General features: G+C 46.2%; 1 protein-coding gene across 1 annotated transcript in view; it reads left to right on the top strand.

Annotated features, from left to right (window-relative positions):
• Barx2 (BARX homeobox 2) overlaps positions 1-11,628 on the top strand; it is a 64,762-nt gene extending 53,134 nt beyond the window's left edge. The window contains exons 3-4 of the mRNA XM_005346999.2: positions 3,867-3,951; positions 11,305-11,628. Of these exons, the coding sequence (XP_005347056.1) occupies positions 3,867-3,951; positions 11,305-11,574 (355 nt within the window). The 3' untranslated portion in view covers positions 11,575-11,628. The remainder of the gene's footprint in view (positions 1-3,866; positions 3,952-11,304) is intronic.
• Positions 11,629-12,060: the final 432 nt, after the last annotated feature.

Genomic DNA, 12,060 nt, shown 5'->3' with positions numbered 1-12,060 from the left:
GCAGACTTATCCAAGCCTTTTTAAAAATATTTTTTTCCTTTGCTAATTGCTTTGTGTTTATTCAGTTGACCCCAGTCCTGGGAGAGAACAGGGGTAAATGTGAATGAACGCCTGAAGTTATTTAGGACTTGTTTAGGAAACAAAATGGAAGTGCACATCCCCCTTTCTGGGAGAATATGTCTTCTGGTTCCACAAGCCAGCTGCTTGCTAAGGATCTCTTGGGTGCTGGCAAAGTGGGCTGGCAGGGGTCCAGAAAGCGGTACATGGAGCCCTGCTTTGAAGAACTCCACAGGGGAAGAATAACTGCAATTGCTCTAGCATAGCGAGCCGGTACCAGTGGCAGATGCTGCCATAGAAACCTAAAGATATTGCTAAGTGTGACAGGGAAACCTTTAAGAAGAGCATTGGTTCCAGGAGAGACAAAGCATCCTACAGAGGAGGGGATGCCCTTAAAAGGCTTAGACTCTTGTCTCACTGGGCACGATGTAGGAACTATAAGCATGGGTGTGAATAGGGTAAGAAAGACCTCAGGTGCCTGGCTGAAGAGCAAGGTTTCGCAGTTGAGGCAGTCACTGATCCATAAGAGCCAGATTTACAGTTTAGGATCATAGCTTTGGTAGCACCACTGCTGGTAATTGGTGGGGCAGAGAAGCCAGCTCTGAAAGAATCTAGGGATAGCTGCTGGATGTCATACTGGGAATAGAGAGGGTGGGGGGTGCTTGAAATGGAATGGGAAGCACTGACCCTGGATGAGGGAGAAGGGTGGAAGTTGAGCACCCTGTGGTTCCTGAATGAGGTGGGCCACTAAGAAGCAAGGCTGCTATTCACGGAAGCTGAAAGGCCAGGGCAGGCTGGGATTGCTGGGGAAAGTGGCCTTTGCCTTGAACATTCACACTGAGAGTTGCAGTTGGTCAGTCAGGTCTGTGGATTGGAGAATTAATCCATGTGCTCCCCAGGCAGCAGGTAACTAACTTCATGTGTAAACAGGTAGAGTGGCCATCATTATTAGATGTAGGGTTGAGTATCTAAGAGCCTTCAGGAAGGATGGAAGAAAAGTTAGGCTTATTGCTCAGAAGCTAGAGAACTTTGAAACATTTAGAAATGTTAGTTCTTAATAAATCTGTTGGGGCTTCCTGATACTTGCCCCCCGGCATCTCTCAGGTGACCCACACAGAAGTGACTCACTTGCCTAGGGAGGAGGATACCATCTGGCTGGCATTGAGGCTGACGCCTCAACCCGCCCTCCCTCCCTCTCACATGTTCCCTGCCTCCCTACGTGACCAGAGCCATGAGCACTCCCTCCTCCCACAGCTCCTGCCCTCCTCTTCCGTGTTTGTTTCTGCAGTTTCCTAGGTGACCCATTTGAGTGAATATGCAGGGAAGTGAGAATTTGTAGCGGTGGCAGGTAACGAGAGAAAGCTGATGACAGCGAGATGTTTCCGCAGCCAGTGTGAGTCAGGGATGCATTTTTCCCAAGTGAGCTAACAGCATTTGCTGATGCCGGGGCAGAACTATGAACCTTCCACTGACTAGTGCACCTGACGGCCTCAGGTGAACCAGGCTCAGGAGAACTCCTCAGCAGCCTGAGAGGGCCAGAACTGTGGCATCCCCCTGGGTTGCTGGTTCATAGGAATGACTGCTTAGGGCATAGCGCTTCATTAATGGGAAGAGCTAAGTGATGTCGGCACTGGGAACTTATTGCTTTTGTCAGTTGTCAAACGCTCAACTGCCAGTAGCCCCTCTGCAGGGATGACCAGGTAGGTGTGTGTGGATGTAGTTTTAAGACAGGCTCAGCATTCCTTTGAGGGCAGGTTCAATTTTTAAAATTATTATTAGAGGCTTAATTAATATACCCTATTCAGAGGTCCTGGGAGTCATGCCTGTGAACACCAAGAGTTGGCTGATAGCAGGGTCAGAGTTCCTGCCAATGCTGGATCTCCTCAGGTAGAGAAAGCTGCAGCTGAGGCAGCACACCTGGCCTGCCTGTGGCTTAGGTTTTTGAGCCTGTGCAGGCTTGCAAGAAATAGCGGCCCTAGGTCTGCAAGTGGCAATTCTCAGAAACCTGGGAACCTTCGAGCAGCGGTGGTCACTGCTCAGGCTGATGTCCAAGTCTGAACTGCTTCGCTGAGCAGGGTTGGTGCTCCAGGGAACTTGCAGGCTGGCGGCTCAGTTCTCTCAGATCTCACATCTCTTCGCATGGTGCCCAGGTAACCACATAGGTCCCTGGCTGCAGCCTTGAGGACTAAGGGTAGGAACCTGACTAATTGCCCCTTCCTCCGTGTGCTCCCTGGGAATGCTGGCTGCGCCCGTGGCGGTGGCATCTCTGTGTCCCCTTGGCAGATCTGCTTTGTAGAGAAGTGTTGTGAGGTGAGAAGGTGGCCCTCACACAGAAGGTGGCCCTTACAGAAGGTGAGCCCTCACACAGAAGGTGGCTCTCATACAGAAGGTGGTCCTCACAGAAGGTGGCCCTTACAGAAGGTGAGCCCTCACACAGAAGGTGGTCCTCACAGAAGGTGGCCCTCACATAGAACGTGGCCCTCACAGAAGGTGGCCCGCAAAGAAGGTGGCATACAAGTCAGCCAGGGGTGGATTTCATTCTCTTTCCAGGATCCAGGAGTCATTAAAAACAGAGCTAGAAGACTGTTTATTTCAGGCTTTTGGGGACACATGGTCTGTCACAGCTACTCCATCAAGTCTTCTGATGGAGCACAGAGGTAGCCATAAGCAATATGAAAGCAAACAAACTTATCTGTGTTCCGATAAACTTTATTTAAAAGAAAGTCAAGTGTCAAGAAGAGTTTGGTTCTATTGTTGAGAAATCCTAATCTCTCTCTCTAAGCTTTAAATCTTTTACTTGTAAAATGGGAATAACCACACCCACTTCAGAATTGATAGCACTGGGCAGGGGCTTAGGGTGTGTCTGGGATGCTGTCGTGCTCTAGGAACGGTTGCTGTGCTGTTGGGATTACCTCCCACTGCACACTCTATGGCAATGGCTTTGCTGTTGGGGCCTTTCCAAAGGCCACAGAGAGAAGCAGGGACACGATGAGCGTAGAAGGCAGGAGGGACTCTGGGTTTGCTGCTTGGGCTCTTTATGGTGTTCTGTTCCAATCATTGTAACAATTTAGGGCAGCTCCAGTAAGTTCCTGGGCCAAAGAGATGGCTCAGAGGATGAGCCACTTGCTTCACAGGTATGAGGACGAGTTCAGAGTCCCAGAACCCACATCAAAGTCAGACAGGTGCAACTGCTCCCTACAATCCCAGCATTTAGTAGGAAGAAACAGGGGGTGCCCAGGGCAATGGGAGAACTCTGGGTCCAGCAAGGTACCCTGTCTCAATAAAGCAAGGAGTGTGATGGAAGAGGAAAGCTGACATCGCCTTCGGATGTCCACACATCACACCCAAACATGCGCACACGTAACCATATACTCATGGCGATGCAAAAATATCTCTGAACCCTGCTTCTGGATTTAGCAGTGTTGTAGTAGGTACTTCTGTGAACGTAAAATGAAAGACTTGGTCTTGTGCTGGGGAGGCTGAAGTAACGTGTTCTCTGAAGAGAGCTAACAACATGGTCCATTGGGGGACTGCTGAATATGAGGGGTCATGGGAGCTGGGGGGCTTGCTGGAGGTGGATCTGGACTGATGCATGGAATTCCCACAGAAGTATAGCTTTACTTTTTATTTCCCGTGTTTGGGGCTCATAATCCACGGTTTACAGAGGATCAGGGTGAAGACTGAAGGCTCAGATGTCCAGGTGACAGTTTGAGATTCAGAAGCCAGTGTCTGGGGCTAGCCAGTATGACCCCTCCTCTCTTGTTCCCTCTTCTCTCCCTCACGCTTCCTTTGTGTCTCACGCCCTCTAGGTTGGACTTGGCCCAGTCTCTGGGACTCACTCAGCTGCAAGTGAAGACTTGGTATCAGAACCGCAGGATGAAATGGAAGAAGATGGTAAGAGAGGACAGGGAGTCGAGCCCCGAGCCATCCTTAAGGGAAGAACCCCACCCTGCGCTGTGGGGGCAAGGAGGACTGGTGGCAGTTTGGCTGTTAAGACAGGAAGGTCTTCCACCATGCTGGCTGGGAGGGAGACTGAGCTTGACCTCATCCCCTAACCAGAGAGAGATTCAGAGATTCTTCTTCTTCTTCTTCTTCTTCTTCTTCTTCTTCTTCTTCTTCTTCTTCTTCTTCTTCTTCTTCTTCTTCTTCTTCTTCTTCTTTTTTAGTTTTCCTAGAAATCAAAGAAGAAAGCCTACAAGCTTCTCAGCTGCTCTTCTGAATCCCACCTGCTGGTGCTTCCAAAGCACTCTGCCCCCTCCCAGCGGTAGTGACAGTCATAAAAAAGACATGTGTTTTGTACCTAGGCCCCTAAATGCAGGAATCTTTAAAACTGGTCATAGTTACCTGGGTAGCAAGATAAGCCCTTCTCTCTCTGGGGATTCTGATTTCAGAGACCCATGTCAGGGCTGGGGCCAGGCCAGGTTATAGCAAAGCATGCTCCCCTCAACCAATTCCCACCTTCCAGTGACCTATCAATTTATGAATCTTCCATGAGGCCGGAGCCCCCACACTATGCTCACTACCTTGAAGTCCCCACCTCTGAACATTTTGTCTTCGACATAGTGCTGTAAACACACGTGACACCCAAACACTGCTGCTCCTCTGCTAGCCATGCTGGCCTAGACACCATGGGAAATACAGTAAATAAACTATAAGCCCTGCTCCCAAGGGAATTTGTTATGAAGCTGAAGGAAGAAGGCCCAGGAAGCAGCAAGGAGGGCAGAATGACCCAGGGCCGGTTATTTCGTTTGAGTTGCTGAGCCCCCAAAGAGTTCCGAAGAAGCCAGCTGCAGACGGAAGTTGAAATTGCAGGAACGTGAAATTCAGATAAATAGAATCATTCTAAAAATTCTATAAGGCTCTACACGAATGAAACTTACTGTGGAAACTGGGGTGGGGGGGAGTTGTCGTTCTTTGAAGGAACCAAGTTTGGGAGTGAGAGGCGCTAGGCTGCATTCCCGTGCATGCCCCTCCCTGCCCATTTGGGGCACGTCCCTTTGGTTCTTTTCCTTTTAAGCTCCACCACCTACCTCTTTCCTCATCAATCTTCATCATGGAAATCAATGTAGCAGAGTATTGTTTAAATTGGTTATCAGCAATCTTCTCATGAGTCATTTGAATAACGAACTGACAACCAATCCTCTGGGCCAGCACCGCCCAGTCCCCCGTGGGACAGTGCATGTGCTTTGGGCTCTGACGTCACTTGTTTTTCATCAGCCACTGTACTGCTGGCACAGTGCTGGGGTAGTTGATAGTGATTTTCAGCCCTACACATCAAAGTGGAAGTAACTCTACAGATTTAACCTCAGAGAGCGTTCTAGGCAAATCAAACTCCGGGTCCCTTCAGGAGAGAAGAGAACCGAGCTTCTAGTTCATGTTAGCAATAACATGGACCAATTAATTTATAACCGATATTAGAGACAAAGTGACAAGCTGAATCTGTCTCATGAAACCTTAAAAACGTTCTGTGACCCTTTGTGTTTCCATATGGCGGCTGTGAGTGTGAGTCAGGAAGCTCCAATGGACCGTGAGAGGAGAAAAAGGTGTTGAAGGGGCAGGAAAGATGGGGTGAAGAGTACAAGGGGAAGCAGAGGATGTGAAGAATGGGGGGGAAGGCCATCACAAACAAATAATGTTTGGAAATTAGATTTGTGAAATCTAATGCTTTGAATGCTAGTTAAAGTATTAATCAAAACACACAAAATATAAAAAAAATATTGAAAAGTCAAGTCAGGGCCACAGACCTGAAAACTAAGTTACACAAAGTAACCAGGACACCAGAGAGGAAGGGATGACAGGTTTCAGAAGCAGGAGAGAAGGTAGGGCTTTGTGGGAGAGACGCCATCAAGCTGTTTTCAATGGCTGAATGGACGTGTGTCCAGTGATGGCTGGGGATGGACTGCAGGCAGAAGACCTAAGCTTGGGGCACGTAGGACCTTCAAAATGGCGGGAGCCACAAAGGCTTGGCGGTCCATTGTGAGTGTTGAGTTTTGACTCCTTCCGAACAGCGAGGCATTGTTGAGCTCTAGATTGCTTCACAGATTTTCCGCCTAAAAACTCTTTCAAGGCTATCTCTTCAGGTACTGAGGAGGGAAGAGAAAGATAATTGGGTAATAAAGATGTCTCAAGGCTAGTAACCTAATTGGAACTGGAAAAAGATTAGTATTTGATTCTCAGACTCACTCCTGAGGCTGCCAAGGACAAAGCTGCCAAGAGCAAGATAGGATCTCTGACGAGTTTTGACTGGTCAGCATCTGTAACCTATAGCGGGTTGGGTAAATTCAATCTTGCACATGAGATGGGGTGCTTATCCTGTATTCTATTTCTGTGGCGCCACATAATTCGTATCTGCCTGGAAACATCTTATTATTCAGTGGTCTTTCTTCCGAAAGAGGATCCAATCCCACGCCAGAATGTGGGTGGACTGTACTGTCATGCTTTTTAAATTTTATTTTTAATTTAAAAAAATTTATTTTTGGTCTAGCTTTTGCATTGTCTCAAGAGAGTCAACAGTTCAGTGAGACTGTTACCAGTTGTTACCTGTATGACCCTGGACACGTTCTTGTGTGTCTCCTTGGGAAAAACCTCACATCTACTTCAGAGTGGTGCTAAAACTGAGGTGACATCTATAAAATACATAGGAGAGTGCTTGCCAAACAAGATACAGACAAGGGATATTAGCTGCCGTTATTATTGCTTGTTATCTGCAAAATCCATGTTTCTGAATTTTTGGAGACCACTATCAGTAAAGTCAAAGGCTTCCAGGGCCCCTCGAGTTGCTCTTTTGGTTGAGAGAGTCCTAGGTTGTTGGTCCCCAGTCAGAGTTTGGCACTGGGACACAGTTTGAGGCCTTGGGTCTTCAGGCTGGGGCAAGAGTAATGTGAGCAGTAACGCCCTGGGAGAGACTGGCGCAGGAGAACCCAGACATTTTCTCCTGGCATCACTGAAACTGTCATCAATTCTGTGGTCCCCACTGTACTGGAGGGAGAAAGGGGGAGAGAAGCAAGACTCTTGAGTTCATAAGCCTGGCATCTGTTGGGTAAATGCAGATGAACAGAAAACATAGTGGTATGTGCTTTATGTTCATTGCACATTAAGTAGAATCAATTGCTGGTCAGCTTGTTAGATTTGAGTGATTAGGGATCTTAGGTTCAAGGCCAGCTCTGTCCGTGGCTCACTTTGACCCTGAAAGCCCTTTATGCCAATTCTTTCTTGACGGGAAGAGGAAGGCAGATTCACACTTCTATACTGCCATCCTGTTCTGTTGTCTGAGGTGACTGCCTGAATACCATCTAGGTACCTCACAAAGAAAGCAATAGACCAATCCTGACAGTCTCAGCTACAGGACAGTCACATGCTCCAATTTGGAGTTCAGAGGAGGACTGCCGATAGACACAGTGAAGTACCTTGTTCTAGGTGTTTTCATGAGAGACAGAGAAGCATGTGACCTTGTGTTCCTAGCCCATCTGGACTAAGGAACAGACGGTCTCTAGGAGTCAGTGAGGAAGCCCCCAGAGAGGGCTGCAGGGTGCATGCCAGTCCGCAGTCCTGGCGCAGGGTGGGTGCGGGATAATTGCATGTCTCAGGTGTGCTGGGAGGCAGGGGCCAGAGGTCGATGTGGAAAGCAGCCAGGAGGGTAGTTGTCTTCTAATTACTGCTTGCACTGGAATGTTCTATTCCATGTAGAAAATGGTTTGATTGTTTTGACTGTTTTTCCATGCTGTCGGAAAGCAGCCAGGTGGGGTAAATCCAAGCTGTGTGGGTGGTGTCCTCTAATTGCCGGGCTTTCCTTTGCCAATTAGGTGGCTTCCTTAGACCTGCCCTTTTCTAACTTGATTACTGCATGGGGCAACTGCTTTTTGTATAACCCCTTTCATACCTGGTGGAGCTGCTTTCAACATGTAGGTTCCGTCCTGGCACAGCCAGGCACTTTCAAAAGTACTGATGACATCAAAATCAGATACTGACTTACCCAAAAAGGAATACAGGGGTGTCGTGTCTTCAGAGGTGAATTCTGTTAATGTTTACACCTTGTTGAGGGTTACTTTGTATCTCCATGGGAGCTATCTAGTCGGGTTCAAATAAGCCAAGAAGAATTGCAGCTGGAAAGAGGTATTCGTTGAGAATACATATTGTCCTGGCCTTTGTACATGAAAACTAACTCAAAATAGATCACGGATCTACACAAGAGCTAAAACAGTAAAAGCCTTAGAAGAAAACCTAAGTAAATATTTTTGCCTTAGGACTGAACAAGGCTTTCTGATATAAGACACAAAATCAGAGTCAACACAGAAAAACTAAGCTGGATTTTATGAAAATGAAAACTTTTGTACTGTGAAGGGTTTGTCACAAAGTGCGAACAATAGAGAGGAAGTGAAAAAAAGAGCCCTTAGCACTAGAACAAATTTTTCAAATGTTTTATCTGATAAGGGACATGTATCTAGATTTTTTTAAAAGCATCCCTTGTGATGTATTCTAAGGAGACAATTTGAACAGACCTACCTCCAAAGCAGATGTACAAATGGTTTTCCCATTCCACATGGTCAACTCTGAGATGGTATACACACAAGAAGTAAACCGACTGAGAAAGCTGTACTTATATACTTAAGAGAAAATGTATATCAACAATTAAAAGAAAAGAAGCCCATGAATTTGCGGGAGACCAATGTGGGGAGGGATACATGAGAAGGGTTGGAGGAAAGGAATGGGGAATGATGCAATTATATTTTAAAATTTATTTTGAAAAGATGTACAAATAGCCAATAAGCCCACAAAAGGCTGCTCAACCTTGTTCACATCAGGGAAATGCAAATCAAATGAGATCCCACTTCAAATTAGCGAGGATGGCTATAGTCAGGAAGGCGTAATGACAGACATTGGTGAGGAGGTGGAGACTTGAAATCCACACACAAGGCTGGTTGGAATGCACAATGGTGCAGCTACTTTAGAAAAAGTCCCTAGAATGTTAATCATAGAGTTGCCATATGATGCAGCAATTACATGTCTGGGTATAGACCTGAAAGAGATCAAAGCAGGAACTTGCAGAGATATTTGTTCACCCATGTTCATAACAGCATTATTCACAGAGTCCAAAGGTAGGAGTAACCAACCTTTGATACAGACATAAAGTGAATATTATTTTCACTACAACATGTTATGATTCTGTTTATATGAACTGTCCAGAATGGATTCATCTGTAAGGAAACACGAAGACTACTGATTGCCAAGGAACAAGGCAAAGATGTTGTGGGGAGTGGAGATTTGGTGCTAATGGGTATAAGGTTGAAAATGAGGGAAATGCTCTAAAATTGCCTTGCAATGGTAGATACCCAAGTTGGCAATTATACTAAACATTGTTGAATTGGGTAGTTTAGATACACAAAGCATGCTTGCAAATTATGTCTCAAAGCTGTTTTAATAAGAACTTAAAGTTTGGCGAGTTTCTGTACTCATTCTTGAGGTTTAGCCTGAGAAGGTCCTCTTCTGTCCTTGAAGAAAGAGACAGTGTTGTTAAATACCCAGTGAGTACATAGAAAGATCCCAGCAGCTGAAGTGTCAGGAGAGATTTAGAAGGTCCTCTTTTGTCCTTGAAGAAAGAGACAGGGTCAATAAATACCCAGTTACTACACAGAAAGGTCCTGGCAGCTGAAGTATCAGGAGAGATTTGCCCCTAAGGCGCTTCTGTGCAAATGGAGAAGACAGTGATAAATTAGAGATGTTCTATAGTTTGATCTAGAATGGCCCCAAAGGCCCATGTATAGAAGGCTCCATCTCTAGCCTATAATGCTGTTGGGGGTGAAGGAATGATGGAAGATATACATATCTTTAAGAATATCATATGTTTTATTCATATCTACCTCCCATCCCCTAAGTTCTATTTATATTTTCAGATAGGGTCTTATGTAGCTCAGCTCGCCTTGAACTTGTTATATAATCAGAGATGATCCACTTGCCTCTACCTCCCAAATTCTGGGATCACAGGTGTATGTCACTATGCTGAGCTTTTTTTTTTTTTATTTATCATCTTTCTTCAACTTTCTAAAGTGTTTATTGAGAAAGGTTCTGTCCATAATAGCTGTCAAAGGCCTGCTGCGTGCTGGGAGCCAGTGGGAGGGGCCAGCAAATATGCATGCAGAGGTGGTGCTTTTATGAAAGTTCTCATAGGGCACATGGGGAGAGCATGTGATTGACTCAGGAGAGCAGGGCAGGTAGGCTTCCAAAAGATGTAATCCAGGGAGAGGCTGCCATTCAGCACCTTCCTGGTGTCTCATGTACACAACGGGTTCTTCCCAGTCACCTGTGGTAGAAGGTACTCTGAGCCCCATTTTACAGATGAGGAAACCGAGACTGAGGTTCCTTAAAGAGTTTCCCAAAGACAAAGCTGGGAAGTGGCTGGAATTTAGCGGTTGCATCTCTTTCTATGGTGGCCAATTATCTCTTTCCACAAGACAGGAGGATATATTTTTAACTCCTTTTCTTCTGATAACAGAAATTCTAATGAATGATCCTTGGTGAAAATTTAGAAAATAGCACAATATAAAGAAATGAAATGTTATCCATGATCTCGATCCTGCAAATAAGGCAGCATATAGCTCTCTATCCTCAAAACTGAACTATGCTGTATTATGGCTAGTTTTTAATAAAAATATATTTATAATGTTTCCCAAGCCGAGCCTCTCCTCTATAATAATTGTTTTGGTTATCAGAAACCTCTCTTTGGAATTGACTGTAATTATCTCATATTTAAGGTACCCACTCTAACTTTTGCTGTTATAATCAATGTTGGGTTGACTATGTTTCGCAGATCAACCTTTTTGTAGATATGGGTGAGTGTTGAGAATTTATCCAGAGGAATTTCTTTTTTAAAGGGGTTCATGTTTTAAAGCATTTAGCTTGAATCGTCAGATTGTCCAGGCTCCATCTTCACACAAAGTGCATTTATTCTCTTGCTTGCTACAGATTTATCACTTCAATAGTTATCATATTAGCATTTGAAGCTTAATTGCTTTCCTCACCAAATAAGGTGACTTTTTTGCCGAAGTATATAATGCTGTCTAAACGTCCACTGAACATGGAAAAAGCCGACTTCAGGGGATGGTCTTAAAATACATATGGTCAAACCCTATGGTTTTGCTATTGGCTGGAGAGACCGTACAATGCTGTGTGAGGGCGAACCAGGACCAGGAAGTTGCAGGCTGAAGGGATTTCTTAGATTCAGTAATTTCTCTCTCCCTTTATCCCACATAGGTTCTTAAAGGTGGACAAGAAGCACCCACAAAACCTAAGGGGCGTCCCAAGAAGAACTCTATTCCCACATCAGAGGAGATTGAAGCTGAAGAAAAGATGAACAGCCAGGCCCAGAGCCAAGAGCACCTGGAGTCCTTGCAGGGACACAAGGAGCCCTGTGATACCCAGGAGCCCAAAGCATGCCATATCCCCCTGGAGGTGGCAGAAGCGCCACCTCACCAGCCCCAGGAGTTGCCAGAAGCTTCTTCTGAACCCCCACCATTAAGCTAAGCTAAAGTTGTTTGGGGGAAGGGGGATACTGGGGAAAAGGGAAGAGAGAGAAGGCAAGGCGACTCAGGGTAGAAAACTGCTAAAGCCTAGTCGTGTGGGTGAAGGAGCGCCACCTGGCCACCTCCTCCCAGCGCCATTTTCATCTTGAGCATTTGATGAAGACTTGTTTTCCTTGGGTCTTGTCCTTCTTGCAAGGCTGTGTTAGCCACAGATACCCCCGAGTAAGGGAACTAGCGCCCTGGAGCTGTTTGCCCAGGCTGGGGCGATGGCTGTGGGGTTGAGTACAGCAGCCTGTCAGTGTGACGAGCTGGGCTGGCCTGCAGAGAGGGCTGCTCTTCTCCCTCCCTGCTTCCCTCTGGGTAGCCAGTCAGCAGTGCAGAGAGAGGTGGGTGGGAGCGCTCGGGAAGCCTGGCCAGGCTCCTTGCTGACTCAGCGCTTATTTCTGTAGTTTTAAGAGAATGGAATGTTTTGGGGTTCTTTTTGGAG

The sequence above is a fragment of the Microtus ochrogaster genome, chromosome 5 (genome assembly GCF_000317375.1).
Source record: "Microtus ochrogaster isolate Prairie Vole_2 chromosome 5, MicOch1.0, whole genome shotgun sequence".
In the NCBI taxonomy this organism is placed as follows: domain Eukaryota; kingdom Metazoa; phylum Chordata; class Mammalia; order Rodentia; family Cricetidae; genus Microtus; species Microtus ochrogaster.
The sequence above is the reverse complement of the archived record's forward strand: the minus strand, read 5'-3'. Positions and strand labels throughout refer to the sequence as shown.